Below are 22,710 nucleotides of genomic sequence, written 5' to 3' on the forward strand. Positions count from 1 at the left end.
TACAGTTTTATCTACTTAAACCTATAGAAACTAAATATAAATGTATGTTAACTAAGTTTAGACCATCCTCACAAAAATTGAATATAGAAATAGGTAGACATTAAAATATTACTGGAAGAAATAGAACCTGTAACAATTATGAATTAGGTGATATCGAGGATGAGTTTCATTTTATTTTGATATGTCCATTATATACAGATCTGAGGGTAAAATATATAAGCAAATATTACTACAAAAGAACATCTATTTTTAAATTAATCCTCATTTTATCTGTTAATAATGTTAGAGAGTTGTCAAATTTAGGTAAATATCTATAGTTGGCTAACAAAGGACAAAATTGATTAGTGAAGATAATTTTATATCGAACAATTTTCATGTACATGTACATGTATTTAACACTTACGTTCACATTTGTATTGCATATACTGTTGAATTTTATATATCTTGTATACTTATAGGCCAGAGGGCTTTTGGTAAATAAATAACTTGTTTTATCAAATGTGTTATTTTCTTTATTACTTCTGTTCAAAATTATGGTGACAACGCATCATATATCGAAAGATACTGACTTCGTTTAGTTTTGCACAATAAATAGTGAAACTGCGAAAGGTGATACTTTCCTCGGCCCAAGATCTCGGGGAATATCATCTCAGGTTACCAATTCCATGTTTAACCTAAACGAAGTCAATAACTGTATAATGTTAAACGCTTAACATATGGTAATATATTGCGTATGCGTATGTTACACGGTAAACAGATTGATGGATTTCACTTTGAATGAACATTGTAAAAATAATGAATCATCACTAGTTTCGACGTTTGATATGTATTCACTGCCAGCTTTGATGGAGATGCTAGAGTTTTGGATAGTCATGGAAACCAGCGCAGGACGCCTCTTTTTCTTTCTGAATAACCCTAATTCTGATATCATAAGAGGTGTTATAATACCATGACGTCACAATAAGTGTTCCTACGTAAAGCAGTCGTTGACAGGTCGCATGTTCAGGTGTGATGTTGTTTCCATAATATACACTTAATCACGATGTGTCATAAATGATATGAAGTTTTAATTAAGGTAGAATGCCATAGTGATCTGCAGTACGTATGGGGCAAACAATTTCTTTCTGTTCTTCTGAGTGTTGGGAAAGTCTGTATACAGTAGAAAAGTGGCGAGGCCCAATTTCAGAGAGTGACATGACATTAATCCTACATGCTTTGTAGGTTAAGCGAAAAACAAAAGTAATGACCTGCAGTATAACGTAACACTGAGGACAACCAATCTCGGACATTGTTTGTCATATAACGGTGCATCATTTTAAATTATCCGTATCCTGTTAAGGTTTGATAAGCTTATTATAATACTAATGATGACTTTGTTTAAACCCTTCAAGATTCCATAACTTTTTGTATCGCTGACGAGTCCTACAAGGACAAAACATGTGCACGAAATCTAAGATGCTGTATTTACGTTTATTTTTAAATTATGAATATATTTTATTACTACGTCAATTTGGCAACATTGTTTCAGTAATATAAAGATCTACGTTATTCAAGTGAAAACTATATATATATCCAGGTTTGAGAGAAATAACAACTCGCAGGTGAATAAATGAACTTAAATAAATGCCTTACATCATTTTGTTTTCACTATAATCATCGACATATTTACGATTGTGTTCCGCCATTATTATCGTACCAATAATCATCACCTACCTGTGTCTACATCAAACAAATGGCATTACTTGCGTAAAAATCAATATAGAAGTTCCAGACGTTTTTCATTACACATTGTATAGGTATATCAATTAATATAAATGATGTTTTCGTGAGGAAATATTGTATATCCCATACGTTAAATGGTTTTAACATGTTGGATTTATTTAACACAATATGAATATCATTGATTTAGAAATCTAAAAAAAAAAAAAAAAAATCAGAGTGAAAAGTATATCATTCGTCAGCGCTGCTTATCGTCTAAAGTGTTGATACCTGTTGACGACGGTGGTACGGGAGAAAGGTTAAAGTCTATTCAGGCCCATATGTACGTAAGAACAAGGAAGTTTATACATCTCAACTTAACAAGGGATATGAGGTATGCTGACATCAACCACGACTTACAGGCGTGTGAGGATTTTCATCCATTCATCACACGACGCATCATGGCGTATCACAGGTAAACACGAAACATGTGGTCAGGTTTTACCTGGAGAACAATGCCTCTTCCGTACGAAAACGGGAGTAAGGTTACCTGGAAACTCGTCTTCATGTATAAAAAGGAAGGTAGACTTCACTTACATCACTTTAAGGAGAAGATATTGACTTCATAGGTATATGTAAATTGACTTATTCACAATGATGTTGATATGCATTCTGATAATTACAGCTCTCAGTGTATGCGGATCATTAGCAGGTAAGAAAATGTTTATTAATTCTAATAACAAACTACAAATACATACAATAATAAAACTATCATTGTCAATAATACTATATATGTTGTTTTGATAATTACATGGTGTTAGATTTTACTTTTTATTTGTTTTATACAAATATATCGTGGATATCAATAACAGGCTATGACTATTATATTCACAAGACCTGATGTAGATTTATATAATCCATTGGTTAATTTACCTACACTGTACGTTGTTATTACATACGGATTCATTTTATTGTAGAATGAGTTCGTCAGTATCTCCATTATATATACATCTTAGGGTAATTTATATTTCCGAGTGACATATAAAAACATCAGACTTTAATGAGAACATGTACACTAGGAGAATTTTATATCAAAATCAAATCTTAATTGCATTACCTATATATTATGATTATCGATATATGTGTGTTAGAGTATGATTTATTGGAATTGATCGCAAAGTAGACATCATCAATAAGTTAAGCATGTCGTGGAAATAATTTGCCATTGTCTTCTGGAAATCGTTATAAATCGATCATGTTTATTTTTTTGGTTTCTGTCTGAAAACAAATTGAGCAAGAGAAACAAGATAGCCTGCTTTGATTTTCATAGAAACTAGAAAAATGTGTATTGGAGGCACAGTTGTCTTATGGTAGTAATCGACACCAGCGCTGTGTTATATCCTTGAACAAGATACTTTATTCCGTTGTGTTCTAGTCTATTTAGCTGTAAATGATTATGTAGTAGGTCAGTGTAAGAAATGTCGTGCGTAAGCTGTAAGCGCCTAGATAGCAGCCCCGACTGAATGCTCCAGAAAGGAGTAGGGAAAGTTATTGACTGGTCACTGAATGCCAAATATCTACGGATAATAATTTGTTAACCTCTTTGAGACGGCTATGTTGCTGTGGTAAAGCGGTATATAAAACTTCATCATTTATTCATATTTATGAACGGCACATTGGTTAATAGCGTGAAATTTTAAACACCAATAATACAGTTAATACCACTAATAAAGCTAGGGACCAACAAATATATGGAAAGCTGTATCCAGGCAGGAAAAGTGGACCAGTCAGTGTTAAAATACAAAGTGCGCCTCGTGACATTCGCTTATGCTGGTCTCTCTATAGTTCTGATTAATGTCTGTTTATGCTCTCTCTTAATTGTTTTGGCGTCTCCTATGTCTAATTATTTGTCTTCCATTTTGTTACATTTTCTTCTGTCGTCCATTTTGTTTCGTTATTCCCTTTGTAATCTGAGATTTGGTTATTTTGACTATATTTTAATTTTCACTTTCTAATGAAACATCTTTACTGACATCAATATCCGCTTAATTTACAGTTTCGCCACCTTTCCCACCTTTTCCGTTCAAATATAATCCAGGATCGAGTGGTAAGTTGATCGAAATAATATTTTAAAAAATAATGATAATAACTAATCGAAGAACTGTATTATTTACTTCTTTTACCATTTATTTTTCCAACTACTGCTTTATTGACTTTGTGTTGACGAACATACATATGTATATGTTGATTTGTTATCAATCTTATAAACAGATATGTACAATATACACTAACTTCACTGGACATTATTTTATCTGATAAAGGTGAAGTCGCCGAAACATCACGTTCAAAGTCTAATATTGGTTGTGATATACCATACATTCATATTTAACAACCATACAGCACTATTTGTATAAAGTAGATAACAAATTGGAAGGTAGAAATATGGATCAACCACAAAAACAAACATATACCGTCAAAATGCAGACAGTTAAACTGCCTGTAGCAAAAGGATAGGAATGATCAATTATTTCTAAATTTAAAGCTATTTGTTTATCGTTTTAACTGCAGTGTTTTCTGTCTGTCATCTCTCATCATGATTTATATTGAAAATATATTATAATGGAACATCATATGTAATAGGCATACCTTATAAGACAGGCAATCCATACTTTCGGATCAATAAGTCTTGGTTGAAAGGATATACCGTATTTGAATTCAGTCTATAACGATGACGAAGGAGACATTTTGTCTGCGAAAAGTCGCTTTCGAATTAAGGGTGTTAGTCTCACTGCGATATAATAAATGTATCCAGTAAGATGGGAATATTAGACTTTTTATGGCGAATCAGACACTCCATTCCGTATCAGCAGAGACGAAATATTATATTTGATGACATCATAATACTATGTATGTTTTTGTACTATTTACTTATGAGAGTTATTTACCTAAATAAAATTTATGTAGCGGCGGGATATATGAGGACAATTAAGTCAGAAAAGCACACTGATGCATTTAATGCGATTTTCCAGGAAACCTAATGTAGAGTGACATAATTATATAATATTATATATTATTTCATTTCATATATTATATTATATTACATTATTATATTACATTATATTGTAAGTAAAGGGAGAGGCTTATATATCTTGTACTATATTGATATATTAAGCATTAAATGACGTCATTTTTAAGTCGAACACTAATGACAGTAAATCTACAATTGATATTAATTAGTATTTTATGTTTATATGTATAACTCACTCTGCAGATTCACGATGTCCTCAAATGGGCCGTTTCGGAATATGTGCATTCACATGCAGCAGTGGAAGCTGTGGTCCAGGTAAAATTTTCTCTAGTGTCCTACAAAGATATTTTCTGTTATAACATGTCGGCTTGGATTTGGCTTTGACGTGTTTTATTGCCATATGGCAAATCCATTGTAAATTTATTAAACATTGTATCAAAGTATCCAGTACCCTGTTATTCAAATTAATATACAATACGCCATTGATGGTTTATCACCTGGGCCCGTATTCATGGAACGATATTCATGCTTAAATACACATTTTGTGCCAAGACTCAAGTACTTTTTTGTGGTAAATCTGTTTTCTGATTTAACAATATCCCATGATTTGAAGGAATTATTGAAAGTTTTTAAGTGACATTTAATTTTGAATTTGGGTTTTATTAAAAGATATTTCACGACTTAAGCTAGTATAACGAAAGTTGGAATACATATTTCATGTTTGAGCATGATAATGGTTTCATAGATACGAGCCCTTTTGACATTTTATCAAACATAACGTAACACATTACATATTAATATCAGTTTTAGCGTCTCATTGTTTTATCTTTAAACAGCAGCAAGGTACACAGTAACAACAGCTTATCGGTATCACAGAGGATATAGGCAATTTAAAATACATAAAAATATCTAGCATCAAGATTTCCTGTTGATGATGCTAATAATTTCAAATTTCACTAATCTTAAATTTGCAAGTCATATTAAATCGATTAATTTCTTCTTTAATTATCAGGCCGAGTCTGCTGTCCAACCGCATGCGGAGGAACAACTTGCAGTAAGTTTAATTAAGGATTGCTAATTGATGGGGCCATTGATGTAATGGGCCCATTGATGTATACGTATACACCGTAATGACTCTTTGTAAAGTACGATAAGGGGCTGATTCGGAGTACACAATTTTCGGAATAATTTTCGTATTTGTTGTTCCGGTTTAACCAGAATGGCCGAATATGTCCGAGTTTGTTTGATTATGTTACCGGACATAAACAACTGGTGCATTCGTGTTCACATTGCAAGTCAGGAACATGATGTGATGCACAGATATCTTGCACAAGGTATTATGTGTTAAATGATTTAAAAGTTAAAGATAAAGAGACATAATATTTGTGCCATCATTTTGTTTATGAAATGTGCTTTTACTAGTCTGATAAATTGAGATGTAGTAGTAATGGATTTGAATGTCTCGTGAACGCTGAGGGGGGGGGGGGGGGGGGGGGGGGTTGCTGCCCAAAGAGAATTGTTGTATGTATGAGAATGAACGAGAAGAATTTCAAGTCCACCATTATAATTATATATACATATTACTATACTCACTTGTGAGCATCAAGAAATTAAGTTTATAGCATATGTTATGTATGAAATGAGATGGCGGCCATAATTGTGTAAAGTTGCAATACCTTACGATGTACTTCAATATGCTTGTGTTTTACAGAAACGCCTCGTTCCCCTCCGGCCCCGCCTCCTATATCATCTCCCTGCCCTGAAGGTGTCCCTATGCCGTCATGTACCTTTGTTCCTTGTGAGAGAGAGACATGTCCCAACCATCCACAGGCGACATGCGTGTAAGTATTTTATACGGATCGGATTTGTGTCGCTCTTGCTTTTTTGCATCCCAAATAATCTTGTCGTCGTCGTCGCGTTGTTGTTGTTGTTGTTGTTGTACACAATATATAGTGGTCATCGTTATGTGCTTATGATAAAAGCCGAGGTAGTTCGTTATACCGGTTTGTAACATGGCCGCCATTATCATGATTCAGGGACAACTATTGTGGTGGCTGCAACGCAAAGTTTTTCCTTGGCCATCGTGAAGTTACTCAAACATGCAAGAAACTGTCACCTGTTCCTACTGGTTGTAAAAACGGAGAACCTATGGTGAAATGCTTAGTAAACCCCTGTACCGTGAAAACCTGTCATCGACATCCACATGCTACATGTGTGTAAGTATATGTGTTTAGTGCTGATACAAAAATATTCTGCGGTATTGTTTTTTATATAATCCCAGCACAAAATAAAACATTCAAACACATATGAGTTGTATATAGTATAGCATACACGATGTATAATTATATTTGAAATAAACTGAATACAGACTGAAATCGAAAAAAAACTATAAAAAAATACAGATTTACACGCAAGTAAGACTAGAAATTTCGGAAGGGTTAGTCTCCTTTGCTTATTTGAAGTCACCCGCTGTGTAAATCTACGTCATATCCGGGTCATATCCGGATCATATCCGGGTCAAATCCGGGTCATATCTAGATCATATATGGGTCATATTCAGGTCATATTCAGGTCATATCTGGGTCATATCAGGGTCATATCCGGTTCATATCCGGTTCATATCCATGTCATAATTTGGCCATAACGGGGTCATATTCAGGCCATGTCCAGGTCATATCCGGGTCATATCCTGGTCATACCCAGGTCGTATCCAGCTAAGATACGGGTCATGCTCTTAAACTGAGAACCGTTTGTAGATAAAAGAACTGAACACGCCCAAATTCATACCACATAAATCTTAATTTGATGGCGTAAGTTATCAGACTGACGGATGAACACTCCTTAATTCAAAACTTTAATTTTCTTGTTTAGGGCCGACTATTGTGGCGGCTGCAACGCAAAGTTTTTCCTAAACGGACATGAAGTTACTCAGACATGCAAGAATATAACACCTTCACCTACGACTTGTAAAAATGGAGAACCTCTAGTTAACTGTCTTGTTAACCCATGTTCTGCACAAGGCTGTCCTCGCTATCCAAATGCTAAATGTGTGTAAGTATAAAAAAATGTTTGTGCTATCCAAGGAAACGTTTCCCGATTCTAAATAATTTTCTTTTTTAGAATCACTATAACGCATTGTTATTATCAAATGCAAATACATGCAGATTTCATTTCTACCCGATATAAGTACCATGACGCAATCTGTTAACATAACCACTATCTGAAAACTTATTGTTAGAATTGAAAAGTGATAAAAAAACTTATCTTGCTGGGGCTTGAAATTAAATATATGATTGGATTTTTGTTCTACAGAGCTGACTATTGTGGAGGCTGCAACGCAAGATTTTTCGTGAAAAGCAAGGAAGTCACCAACTTTTGTAGGGGATTTCCGCTATCGTACCTTTTCAAGTAGACATATAGACGGAGCGGATGTGAGGGTGGAATTAAATTGGATTTGTAAATACATAGTACCTGTATCAGACAACTTCTTAATCTCTTATTTCCCTGGGCTAACAGATTATTTTGACTGCAGGATAAAAACATGTTTATAATTATTATTTGAGGTGAAATACGTTATTTCCTTATTCTATAACATTTTAAAATAACGGTTGGCTGTTAATGACATCAAACTGTTATCAATACAAATTTGACATCTCTATATTGACCTTCATGTATGTATGTACATATTTATAGAAATACATATATCATTATTTGCTTCACTTTCTTCTAAACTATTAACCTAAATTTCAATTCAAATAGAAAAAAAAAGATGAATTATAGGTTTGTGTATGGTACAATTTGTTGAAATGAAATAAAGACACAAAAACATCATTGCGTGTAACTTAATAACAATGGATTGGGTTGCTTCGATGTCATTTCCAAGCCAAATAGTCTCGTTTGACCGAAAATTTAACCATCGAGTCCCTAACTGGAGTTGTTTTTTTGTTGTTGTTTTTTCTGATGCTTTTTTTTTTGTTTTTTGTTTTTTGTTTTTTTTTATTTGTATTTGTTTACTTTTTTTGGGTGGGGGAGGGGTCATTTACTTATTTATTTATATAATATATAATATCAATATTTATATATTGTTGAAATATCAACATACATTTATATATATATCATATCATACACTGAATATGTAACTACCGTAAAAAGCCAGTGTTCCCTGTGAAAATGCATACAATGTCACCATCCACCTGGTGCGTTGTGTAGAAGATTAAATAATTTTGTCTGTCTTACAGGCTGATTTACATTATAAAATATCAGAAAGGCAAAGATCAATCTGGTAATCGATACGTCTCATTTAAAGCGACTCTAACTGTACAATGGAAAGTAGGAAAATGTTATCGTGCGGTATGATTTATTAAAAAAAAAATCCATATAACTAAGACTTTTCCGTAATTACGAAAATTAAAAATGTCCGTATCCAGATTTTGGAATTATCTAAATCATTGCAAAAAATAACATTACAATTCAGTAGGCCCTACAAGAATGCATACAAGCGCTCGTAAGCAGATTGCTGCGCATGCTTAAGCTGAATATTATCCCTCTTCTGGCCCAGTAAATGTTATCATCGGTTGAGGCTATGTAGTTGTGTCACGATACTTATAGACTATTAATCTGTTACATCATAAAACTGATTTCCAATCGGGAATACATAGGTCTGGCAATGAGAGACAACGAGTATCATCTTCCTCGTGTGTCTCTCTTAACACTTACCTTGTAATCCATTTCTATTTGAGGACAGTAATGGCGCACGGACACCTGACCACGTGGGCACCTACGTCACTCTATTCGGCTTCCTCCGTGAAATAACGTTTAATCGTGGTAAACAATGCTTTAACAGGCGTAAACATACATCGTATATTTATACAGCATTTTTACTGTATAGACTCGAGTATTGACATATATATCTTAAACCTATTTTACCATTTATAAGAGGAAATCATCATTAAGGGAAATCTACAGTTATAGACGCTTTAATGAGTATGAGATCTACAGTTATAGCCGCTTTAATGAGTATGAAATCTACAGATATAGTCGCTTTAATGAGTATGAAATCTACAGATATAGTCGCTTTAATGAGTATGAAATCTACAGTTATAGCCGCTTTAATGAGTATGAAATCTACAGTTATAGTCGCTTTAATGAGTATGAAATCTACAGTTATAGCCGCTTTTATGAGTATGAAACCTACAGTTATAGTCGTTTTAATGAGTATAAGATATAGTTATAGTCGCTTAAATGAGTATGAAATATACAGATATAGTCGCTTTAATGAGTATGAAATCTACAGTTATAGTCGCTTTAATGAGTATGAAATCTACAGTTATAGCCTCTTTAATGAGTATGAAACCTACAGTTATAATCACTTTAATGAATATGAAATCTACAGTTATAGTCGCTTTATCAATATCAAATTTACAGTTATAGCCGCTTTAATGAGTATGAGATCTACAGTTATAGCCGCTTTAATGAGTATGAAATCTACAGTTATATTCGTTTTAATGAATATGAAATCTACAGTTATACCGCTTTAATGAGTATGAAATCTACAGATATAGTCGCTTTAATGGGTATGAAATCTACAGTTATAGTCGTTTTAATGAGTATGACATCTATAGTTGTAGTCGCTTTAATGAGTATGACATCTATAGTTGTAGTCGCTTTAATGAGTATGACATCTACAGTTATAGCCGCTTTAATGAGTATGACATCTACAGTTATAGCCGCTTTAATGAGTATGACATCTATAGTTGTAGTCGCTTTAATGAGTATGACATCTATAGTTGTAGTCGCTTTAATGAGTATGAAATCTACAGATATAATCGCTTTAATGAGTATGACATCTACAGTTATAGCCGCTTTAATGAGTATGAAATCTACAGTTATAGCCGCTTTAATGAGTATGACATCTACAGTTATAGCCGCTTTAATGAGTATGACATCTACAGTTATAGCCGCTTTAATGAGTATGAAATCTACAGTTATACCGCTTTAATGAGTATGACATCTACAGTTATAGCCGCTTTAATGAGTATGACATCTATAGTTGTAGTCGCTTTAATGAGTATGACATCTATAGTTATAGTCGCTTTAATGAGTATGACATCTACAGTTATAGCCGCTTTAATGAGTATGACATATACAGTTATAGCCGCTTTAATGAGTATGACATCTATAGTTGTAGTCGCTTTAATGAGTATGAAATCTACAGGTATAGTCGCTTTAATGATCAAGGACTGTACGCACTATTAAATTAAGTGTTTAATTGTCCAATCCATTCAGAGGTACCAATTTCTCAATGTGTCCATACGGAATCTTTTACAAACAAAGACGATCTTATTACAGTTGTACACAAATAAACCATTAATGAACCATGAACGTTTTACGATTTATTTTATATCCAGGCTCTTACATGAGTGAAATACTCATTTTCATACCCAGGTGATCATGATTGCCGCCTCTTGTTTCCATGTCAACCTATACCCGAGGTCGGTCAGATTATATTCTCGTCGGACAAAAACTGAAGGCAGCATTCTGAATTGACTTTTTTTATTGAGCAAAGTCATGTCATAATAAGTATGCACAATTTGAAACGGTTTAAAGTTCTCTGAAACAACTATTAATGATAGGAGACAAATAAATGTTGTACAGAATGATACAGGTTTATCTTTGGGAACTATCGTAGATTGACTTTCTGTACATTGAATTGACAAGAGAAAGGCGAATAGTTATCGTAAAATTTGATGATATTATGTATAAGTATTAATAATGCTTTGATATCTACTCTTGTGAGCAGGTATTGATTGTTACGTCATCTTTTTGTGAGATTAACGTCATCAATTTGTGAGAAAACGATGTAATTTTCTCACGCAAACTAATGACGTACCAATCAATACTCGCTCACAAGAGCAGATTTACTCTGCATTATGAAAAGACGGAATATTTACTTCTGATTGAGTAAGACACGTGTGCATAATATTTTCAGAAGATAAATGCAACACTCTTTGTGTAAATTCCATCTAGCAATCTTAAAAGATATTGATTCGACACATAAAATATTCATTAAAAAACGAAGATTGCACCCGAGTGTCAAAAATACTTTCTTATACACACATTGGTTCAGTGGCGTCTCCAATCAATCCTGAAACGAGAAGAATAAATATGACATTTATTTATTTGTTCGGCTAAACAGTTATGGCGGTATATATCTATTAGGATAAATAAAACGTACATCTCTGAATATAAAATCATAATAGACAGTTGATAAACAATATTTCATAAAGCTGCATCATACGGTCGTTTTAGCTAACTTTTAATACACTTTTTTATATGTAAATAATATCGGTGCGTTAATTCTTTATTGCGTTAATCTATTAAAACTTGAATTGCGGTAAAATTTGAGCTCGCCAAAATTAGAACGTTTCAAGTATCTCAAAAATTGAAACCGGTCGAAACTTACGTCCACCACTAGAGGAACGACTATGTACCCTATGTGAAGAAAATGCAATCGAAGATGAGACTCACTTTGTAATAGTCCAAGAGTTTTATTCAGATTTTTACATTTTAGAGCAGCATCGGAATTCGAGCTAGCTTTTATGAATTGTAACTCCAATATGAAAATAAACTTTTTAATGAACCGTGAAATCCTACAATTTTTAAATGGTTCCACAATATGTCAGAAGTTTAACCGAAGGCAATCCGTAATATAGAACAATAACTGGTTAACTACTTATTTTTACAATGTATCATAATGTATCATACATTTAAATGTCTAGTTTTATACCAGCAGTGTCTCATAAGCTTATCCTGACTGGGTCTCAGTTCTCAATATACACATATTTTACTCTACACTTAATAATAATTTGTCTATGATGTAAACATGTATAATTTTATATGATATGCCACGAACTGTGATACGTGACACTTTAATAAAATAAATTGTATTGTATATTGTATGCTTATCTTAACTTCCTTGGATGATCACCTAGACACCATACATTTTTTTCCATGATATCACTGACAAATTCTAGAAGGACGAGTTTCCTTTACTGAATTTTGACTATACTTGTGTTTGTTTTTGTATTATGCTCATGAAGTGAAATAAATTATGAACTTGTTAAACTGGATACAAATTTATGAATCAGTAAGAATATTAATAGACATCATCAAACATGCTGCATTTATGCAAATCATATACCTTACAACACGCAATACAATTTATACAATTTTATAAATACACAGCCTCTTTTTCAGTACGTACCAACAGCAGGTTCCAGCTGCAGTATCATCTCCCCTACCGGAAAGCACCAGGCACACCAACCGTCGCACGCGGCTGTCACGTGTGCGTTGTTGTTACTCCGGTATACCGTCTCAAGCCTACCTCCATATCCGTAGGACATCCATTGTAACTAAAACAAATAATATAGTGGATAACTTATCTGGATATTAAAGTTTCCCAAAATTATGCAATGCTGTTATTTGAAGCCTCGATCACAACCGGAAGCACAGATTTTATAATTGTGCTCCCTCTGCGTTTTTGACAGTGAGAGTCATAGAGGTTGTGGAGACAGAAAAAGGTAGCAGTCAATTTGTAAATTGGGAGCAGGAACAAAGTGTGTCGTGCTGACAGCAAGGACAGACGCAATAAGCTCTCACCAACACGAAGGAGATTCCCACGTGTCTGCTTCGTTAGAGATAGTAAGGATGCACGTACGACAGACGCACGAGTAGTAAGGAACGCTCGGTGAAGGAGCGACGCCCGTGTTGTATCCCTAAGGCTCTCTCACTTTTAACACTCGTGCAGACACGATGACCGCACTACCTCCTCTCGTGTTTTGTACATGTTTGGTTTAGGATTTACTTATATAGGTAGAATGGCCTTTATCGTTATCATATCTGTACAGTAGGAGATCCAACATGGACATACCTGCTCTTCTTCAACGTCTTTATCTTAGATACAGCTTAAGGTTCAAGTGACATTTATTCAGATTGAAAATCACTATTCTTTTGCAATTAAACAGATGTAACTTGAACAATTGTTAATATATGTCATGGCTATCTATGGGTCTTAATTTTGACATATAATTTGTTAAGCTGCCTGTTAATTTCGACAAAATAAGCTTAAAATGCAAGTTTTATGAGAACAAATAAAGCTCATATAGATCAGACATGTTCCACAAAAGAACTTCAAATAAGGTCAAATGAGAATCGACGTTTATGCTTTGATAAAATGAAATCTGGTCAAACAAGTGCTGGCACTACCTGCTATAGACACTTTTGACCATAACGGCATAGTTATTTTGTGCAATATGACTGATCCACATGAGCTTTATTTGTACTCCTGAAACATACTTTTTATGCCCGTTTTGCCAAAATGAACAGGTAGATTAACAAATAAAATGTCAAAATCAAGACACATGGAGAGCCATGATACATGCTAACATTGGTTAAGCCACATCTGTTTAATTGCAACAGAATAGTGATTTTAATCTGGATAAATACCGCTTGATTTGCTATTTACATGAACCTTATAGAGGAAGTTTTTAACTCGTAACATGTTTTTAGTTTTCAGTTTTACAATGCTGTTTTACATGTTTTGTAGATAACAGTTTTACAATGCTGTTTTACATGTTTTGTAGTTAACAGTTTTACAATGCTGTTTTACATGTTTAATAGATAACAGTTTTACAGTGCTGTTTTACATGTTTTGTAGATAACAGTTTTACAATACTGTTTTACATGTTTTGTAGATAACAGTTTTACAATGCTGTTTTACATGTTTTGTAGATAACAGTTTTACAATGCTGTTTTACATGTTTTGTAGATAACAGTTTTACAATGCTGTTTCACATGTTTTGTAGTTACATTGTAACAGTTTTACAATGCTGTTTTACATGTTTTGTAGATAACAGTTTTACAATGCTGTTTTACATGTTTTGTAGTTAACAGTTTTACAATGCTGTTTTACATGTTTTGTAGTTAACAGTTTTACAATACTGTTTTACATGTTTTGTAGTTAACAGTTTTACAATGATGTTTCACATGTTTTGTAGTTAACAGTTTTACAATGCTGTTTTACATGTTTTGTAGTTAACAGTTTTACAATACTGTTTTACATGTTTTGTAGTTAACAGTTTTACAATGCTGTTTTACATGGTTTGTAGATAACAGTTTTACAATGCTGTTTTACATGTTTTGTAGATAACAGTTTTACAATGCTGTTTCACATGTTTTGTAGTTACATTGTAACAGTTTTACAATGCTGTTTCACATGTTTTGTAGTTAACAGTTTTACAATACTGTTTTACATGTTTTGTAGATAACAGTTTTACAATGCTGTTTTACATGTTTTGTAGATAACAGTTTTACAATGCTGTTTTACATGTTTTGTAGATAACAGTTTTACAATACTGTTTTACATGTTTTGTAGATAACAGTTTTACAATACTGTTTTACATGTTTTGTAGTTAACAGTTTTACAATGCTGTTTTACATGTTTTGTAGTTAACAGTTTTACAATGCTGTTTTACATGTTTTGTAGATAACAGTTTTACAATGCTGTTTTACATGTTTTGTAGTTAACAGTTTTACAATACTGTTTTACATGTTTTGTAGTTAACAGTTTTACAATGCTGTTTTACATGTTTTGTAGATAACAGTTTTACAATACTGTTTTACATGTTTTGTAGTTAACAGTTTTACAATACTGTTTTACATGTTTTGTAGATAACAGTTTTACAATGCTGTTTTACATGTTTTGTAGATAACAGTTTTACAATACTGTTTTACATGTTTTGTAGATAACAGTTTTACAATGCTGTTTTACATGTTTTGTAGTTAACAGTTTTACAATACTGTTTTACATGTTTTGTAGTTAACAGTTTTACAATACTGTTTTACATGTTTTGTAGATAACAGTTTTACAATGCTGTTTTACATGTTTTGTAGATAACAGTTTTACAATGCTGTTTTACATGATTTGTAGATAACAGTTTTACAATACTGTTTTACATGTTTTGTAGATAACAGTTTTACAATGCTGTTTTACATGTTTTGTAGTTAACAGTTTTACAATGCTGTTTTACATGTTTTGTAGATAACAGTTTTACAATGCTGTTTTACATGTTTTGTAGATAACAGTTTTACAATGCTGTTTTACATGTTTTGTAGTTAACAGTTTTACAATGCTGTTTTACATGTTTTGTAGTTAACAGTTTTACAATGCTGTTTTACATGTTTTGTAGATAACAGTTTTACAATGCTGTTTTACATGTTTTGTAGATAACAGTTTTACAATGCTGTTTTACATGTTTTGTAGATAACAGTTTTACAATACTGTTTTACATGTTTTGTAGATAACAGTTTTGTATGTTTTGTAGTTAACAGTTTTACAATGCTGTTTTACATGTTTTGTAGTTAACAGTTTTACAATACTGTTTTACATTTTTTGTAGTTAACAGTTTTACAATGCTGTTTTACATGTTTTGTAGATAACAGTTTTACAATGCTGTTTTACATGTTTTGTAGATAACAGTTTTACAATGCTGTTTTACATGTTTTGTAGTTAACAGTTTAACAATACTGTTTCACATGTTTTGTAGATAACAGTTTTACAATGCTGTTTTACATGTTTTGTAGTTACATTGTAACAGTTTTACAATGCTGTTTTACATGTTTTGTAGATAACAGTTTTACAATACTGTTTTACATGTTTTGTAGATAACAGTTTTACAATGCTGTTTCACATGTTTTGTAGTTAACAGTTTTACAATACTGTTTTACATGTTTTGTAGATAACAGTTTTACAATGCTGTTTTACATGTTTTGTAGTTAACAGTTTAACAATACTGTTTCACATGTTTTGTAGTTAACAGTTTTACAATGCTGTTTCACATGTTTAATAGATAACAGTTTTACAATGCTGTTTGACATGTTTTGTAGATAACAGTTTAACAATACTGTTTCACATGTTTTGTAGATAACAGTTTTACAATGCTGTTTTACATGTTTTGTAGTTAACAGTTTTACAATACTGTTTTACATGTTTTGTAGTTAACAGTTTTACAATGCTGTTTTACATGTTTTGTAGATAACAGTTTTACAATACTGTTTTACATGTTTTGTAGTTAACAGTTTTACAATGCTGTTTTACATGTTTTGTAGTTACATTGTAACAGTTTTACAATGCTGTTTTACATGTTTTGTAGATAACAGTTTTACAATGCTGTTTTACATGTTTTGTAGTTACATTGTAACAGTTTTACAATGCTGTTTTACATGTTTTGTAGTTACATTGTAACAGTTTTACAATGCTGTTTTACATGTTTTGTAGTTAACAGTTTTACAATACTGTTTTACATGTTTTGTAGATAACAGTTTTACAATGCTGTTTTACATGTTTTGTAGTTAACAGTTTTACAATGCTGTTTTACATGTTTTGTAGTTAACAGTTTTACAATGCTGTTTTACATGTTTTGTAGATAACAGTTTTACAATGCTGTTTTACATGTTTTGTAGATAACAGTTTTACAATGCTGTTTTACATGTTTTGTAGATAACAGTTTTACAATGCTGTTTTACATGTTTTGTAGATAACAGTTTTACAATGCTGTTTTACATGTTTTGTAGATAACAGTTTTACAATACTGTTTTACATGTTTTGTAGTTAACAGTTTTACAATGCTGTTTTACATGTTTTGTAGTTACATTGTAACAGTTTTACAATGCTGTTTTACATGTTTTGTAGATAACAGTTTTACAATGCTGTTTTACATGTTTTGTAGTTACATTGTAACAGTTTTACAATGCTGTTTTACATGTTTTGTAGTTACATTGTAACAGTTTTACAATGCTGTTTTACATGTTTTGTAGTTAACAGTTTTACAATACTGTTTTACATGTTTTGTAGTTAACAGTTTTACAATGCTGTTTTACATGTTTTGTAGATAACAGTTTTACAATGCTGTTTTACATGTTTTGTAGATAACAGTTTTACAATGCTGTTTTACATGTTTTGTAGTTACATTGTAACAGTTTTACAATGCTGTTTTACATGTTTTGTAGTTAACAGTTTTACAATACTGTTTTACATGTTTTGTAGTTAACAGTTTTACAATGCTGTTTTACATGTTTTGTAGATAACAGTTTTACAATGCTGTTTTACATGTTTTGTAGATAACAGTTTTACAATGCTGTTTTACATGTTTTGTAGTTACATTGTAACAGTTTTACAATGCTGTTTTACATGTTTTGTAGTTAACAGTTTTACAATACTGTTTTACATGTTTTGTAGTTAACAGTTTTACAATGCTGTTTTACATGTTTTGTAGATAACAGTTTTACAATACTGTTTTACATGTTTTGTAGATAACAGTTTTACAATGCTGTTTTACATGATTTGTAGATAACAGTTTTACAATGCTGTTTTACATGTTTTGTAGTTAACAGTTTTACAATGCTGTTTTACATGTTTTGTAGTTAACAGTTTTACAATGCTGTTTTACATGTTTTGTAGTTAACAGTTTTACAATGCTGTTTTACATGTTTTGTAGTTACATTGTAACAGTTTTACAATACTGTTTTACATGTTTTGTAGATAACAGTTTTACAATACTGTTTTACATGTTTTGTAGATAACAGTTTTACAATGCTGTTTTACATGTTTTGTAGTTAACAGTTTTACAATGCTGTTTTACATGTTTTGTAGTTACATTGTAACAGTTTTACAATACTGTTTTACATGTTTTGTAGATAACAGTTTTACAATACTGTTTTACATGTTTTGTAGATAACAGTTTTACAATGCTGTTTTACATGTTTTGTAGATAACAGTTTTACAATGCTGTTTTACATGTTTTGTAGTTAACAGTTTTACAATGCTGTTTTACATGTTTTGTAGATAACAGTTTTACAATGCTGTTTTACATGTTTTGTAGTTAACAGTTTTACAATGCTGTTTTACATGTTTTGTAGTTAACAGTTTTACAATGCTGTTTTACATGTTTTGTAGTTAACAGTTTTACAATGCTGTTTTACATGTTTTGTAGTTACATTGTAACAGTTTTACAATACTGTTTTACATGATTTGTAGATAACAGTTTTACAATGCTGTTTTACATGTTTTGTAGATAACAGTTTTACAATGCTGTTTTACATGTTTTGTAGATAACAGTTTTACAATGCTGTTTTACATGTTTTGTAGTTAACAGTTTTACAATGCTGTTTTACATGTTTTGTAGTTAACAGTTTTACAATGCTGTTTTACATGTTTTGTAGATAACAGTTTTACAATGCTGTTTTACATGTTTTGTAGTTAACAGTTTTACAATGCTGTTTTACATGTTTTGTAGATAACAGTTTTACAATACTGTTTTACATGTTTTGTAGATAACAGTTTTACAATACTGTTTTACATGTTTTGTAGTTAACAGTTTTACAATGCTGTTTTACATGTTTTGTAGATAACAGTTTTACAATACTGTTTTACATGTTTTGTAGATAACAGTTTTACAATGCTGTTTTACATGTTTTGTAGATAACAGTTTTACAATGCTGTTTTACATGTTTAATAGTTAACAGTTTTACAATGCTGTTTTACATGTTTTGTAGTTAACAGTTTTGTATGTTTTGTAGTTAACAGTTTACAAGGCATGTACAAGATATTTTCACGTTTGTAGTTTGTCATTGTTTATGTCAAGCCTACATAGATACAAAATCGCGATAGCCATTCCTCCAGGTTTTGAACCTTGATCCATATCTTACACATGCTGTCATGTTGTAGAGAAATCTTGCCCGATCACTACAAATGGATCATGTATGTGATCACTCAATACTATTTCAATGTCATGAATCATTCAGACAAACATTAAACTGTTTGCGCTACTCTTTTTTATGTAACTTCCGTTTCCGGTTACGCGCCATACCTCGGGATCAACTATGAGTCCAGTTCCGGAAGTATCTATGACGAATCCGCCGGGAGCAATGCAGTTCCGGTAGTTTCGGTACACGTAGTCCCAGGTACAGCCCCCGCCAGCACCATACTTGGGCGGCTTCCATACATTCGGGTCTTCTTCCATAATGTCTGCATATGTGAAGTCATATCTTTGTACGGACATATCCTGAAATACCAAGTTGGTGTTGTTAGTTCTCAATTTAGCAGTGTGCTTCAGTGATATTTACATATTTGATGTGTCGTCACTTCCGCCTGTAAGTGAAACTGTAATGTAGTAATGTATTTAAAACGCAGTTAGAGTATTTACGAAAAAGTTATTTGCGGATACTACATTTGATGACACTGATTTATAATCTAAAATTACGATATTTTCACTCCGTGCCACTTAAACAGGGTAAAAGTCACGTGACGTGTTACAATGTGAACCTCAAGCCAATCACTCTGAATCATAGTAAAATTAGAGAAAGGGAAAACATTGATATAACTGAATTAATACATTAGACAGAATGAGAGAGAATGACAGCAGATCAAAAATGAAGCTCCCGATAATATTAATTTTATCAACATTTCTTTAATTAACGAAATCCATCAACAAGAAACTTAGAAAGCATTAACGGAAAGTAAGACAAAAAATAAGGAAACTTTAAAACTTTTCTTAAATTATGTTTATGCTTGGGATCTGTTTAAAATGCTGACGTATGTGGAAATCAAGTTCAACAAGTTCAGCAAATAAATTAAGGGTCACATAACCCAATCCTAAGGCAAACAATTTTGACAGTATGTGATTATATATGATGGCCATCCTGCTCTTTACAACCCCAAACGTTACCTGGACATCGAGCCGGATTTTACGGAAAGTAGATACAGCATCGCCGACTCTGTCTCGGAAAGTACAATAGTCGTTATCAGTACGGAGGGAGTAGTTGTAGGTGCCGGTATTAGTGTTGTGAAGGGTGACATATTCCTTGGGGTCAGGACCAGCCATCCCGCTACAGAAGACCTTGACCTTTCGACCTCCCAGTGCTCTCGGATAGATGAAGTACTCGCCGTCTTCGTATTGTCTGTTGCAGGCCTTCACTTCATGGCAGTCAGGCAGGTCCTTGTAAAGAAAACACGTAATTATTGTAATTATATTAAGTCACCTTGTAGAATTGTTATATAGAGTAACAAAGTAGTTTAGGTAATTGTTTTAGCAGAAGGATATGGTTATTTACTGAGTAAGGGGTAAGTTTAACTGCCATCGAAAACAACCTACATATAATTTCCACGTGGTTGTATATTATAAACCCTTAAGAAGACTGTAGTAATGCTGCAGTTTCTTGAAGTTGATGAATTTTGATTAACAATCACAAATAGTTTTGGAAAATAACCAACCTTAAGGAAGATCTAGTGATAATCAAGCGAGGGTTGCATTTTATAAAATTTCGTAAATGCATCGAAATGTTTCTTACACGTTTACCATAAAGTCACACTCAAAGAATGATCCTTTAAAACAGATTTTTATAACATTTCAAACAAAGGTGTTTTAAGAAATCTGTCAACAATATCCGAATCAACTATTGACTGATATCTAGAAGTTAATGTATTTTGATAGGAAGTTATTAAACAAAACTACAATTTTCAACTATTAACTGAGATTTAGTAAATTTGATGTTTTCTGTAATGTTGATCTAGGACATTTATAGGGATGTACAGCTGATTACCACTTTATTTAAATACAATAATAGGTTCTAAAGGTTTAATCATTTGAATGAATTTTGTAGCCTTGCATACTACTAGTCCAATAGGTCACTGGTCTCTGGGTTATTGAGAAGTCGCCCTCTGGCTTTAAATATCGGTCAAGGTCATTAATTTGAACAAACATGGTAGCCCTTCACTCCAGCATGCCACAGGCATAATATCAAGTCTCTGGGTCACTTCGTTATTGGGAAGCCGTTTTAAGATCTTAGCTTGTTTGGCTCATGTGACCTTTAATTTAGGTCAAGGACTTTCATTTCAGCAAACTCTGTAGCATTTAACCCTCAGCAAACTACATTGTCTCTGGGCCTCTTGATTGACGGACAACATACTGGCAGACCAGGGCATAATCTCACTGGCTCTTCGGGAAGGTGAGCTAAAACTCAAGGAGTTTACGATCCACTACATATATATTTATATGGAAAATGTTCCTCAATTAAAATGTAAGTTTGCACCTTGTGAATCGACCATCTTTATATCAATGAAGTTCAACGCTTTTTTGTGGATTACTGTCATACAAAGTGTACCCCTTAATATCCTAAATACAGAGGGTGCTGAATACATCTAAACTAAGCAGTTACGAGGTAAGAACTAACCCGCACAGGGATCTTATAAAGGGCAATACATTAACAATACCACTGTGTATCTACAGAGTATATAAGAATACGTACTTGTAACATCCGGATCCACGAGACTGATGTCGCTGGCTCTCTCACTGAGGCTACTTACAGATCCACTCATCTCGGCTAGTTTACTTGACATTTCATTCAGGTCACGAAGGAAATTCTCCACATTCATGGTGTTCTGTTGACTTTCGGATCGTTCGCGAAGAGTGGTACTTATTCTCTTCTCAAAATTGGCATGCGCAGTTGACATCTTATCCATGTTTGTTCGTACATCTCTTAGCTGGTTCATCAAATCACCAAGGTCGTTCCGTATTCGCTCATTACCTGAGTTTCCGGTTCCGGTTTCTTCAAACAACCCGTTCAGCATGTTGTTGGACTCAGTGATAAGATGCGTTTCAAGACTAGCTAAGTTGTGATCGAAGAGGTACGACCAATCAGATTCTCCTGAATTTCTCTGCATCTTTGTCAACATGGATTTACTCTTTTGAGGTTGACCTGACCGGGAGCGTTTAGCTTCAGTCAGCCAGTTACCATCTGCGATGTTTATAAGTAACAGTACAAACAAAATTGGCACTGGGCTTAAAAATAAGACCTCCATCTTGTCGTACCAGCGGCCTGGCCTCTAACTGCTGACTGCTTGTCACATCCGTTTTATATACAACCAGACA

The 22,710-nt window shown here is 32.8% G+C and overlaps 2 protein-coding genes across 2 annotated transcripts; one reads left to right on the forward strand and one right to left on the reverse strand.

Moving 5' to 3' along the window:
- The first annotated feature begins 2,165 nt into the window (after window positions 1-2,165).
- On the forward strand, window positions 2,166-8,580 carry LOC117317687 (prestalk D11 protein-like). Its single transcript, XM_033872560.1, has 8 exons — window positions 2,166-2,410; window positions 3,755-3,805; window positions 4,970-5,041; window positions 5,739-5,780; window positions 6,438-6,567; window positions 6,763-6,942; window positions 7,598-7,777; window positions 8,039-8,580. Exons 1-8 carry the CDS (start codon window positions 2,353-2,355, stop codon window positions 8,136-8,138), a joined length of 813 nt encoding a protein of 270 aa, XP_033728451.1. The 5' UTR covers window positions 2,166-2,352; the 3' UTR covers window positions 8,139-8,580.
- A 2,681-nt stretch (window positions 8,581-11,261) lies between these two features.
- LOC117317688 (A disintegrin and metalloproteinase with thrombospondin motifs 9-like) lies at window positions 11,262-22,684 on the reverse strand. The gene is made up of 5 exons (XM_033872561.1): window positions 22,088-22,684; window positions 20,509-20,778; window positions 19,651-19,845; window positions 12,990-13,137; window positions 11,262-11,870 (listed from the first exon to the last, which is right to left on the reverse strand). The coding sequence occupies exons 1-5, from the start codon at window positions 22,094-22,096 to the stop codon at window positions 11,833-11,835; spliced, it is 660 nt and encodes a 219-aa protein (XP_033728452.1). The 5' UTR covers window positions 22,097-22,684; the 3' UTR covers window positions 11,262-11,832.
- Window positions 22,685-22,710: the final 26 nt, after the last annotated feature.

Source organism: Pecten maximus, chromosome 19 (genome assembly GCF_902652985.1).
Source record: "Pecten maximus chromosome 19, xPecMax1.1, whole genome shotgun sequence".
In the NCBI taxonomy this organism is placed as follows: domain Eukaryota; kingdom Metazoa; phylum Mollusca; class Bivalvia; order Pectinida; family Pectinidae; genus Pecten; species Pecten maximus.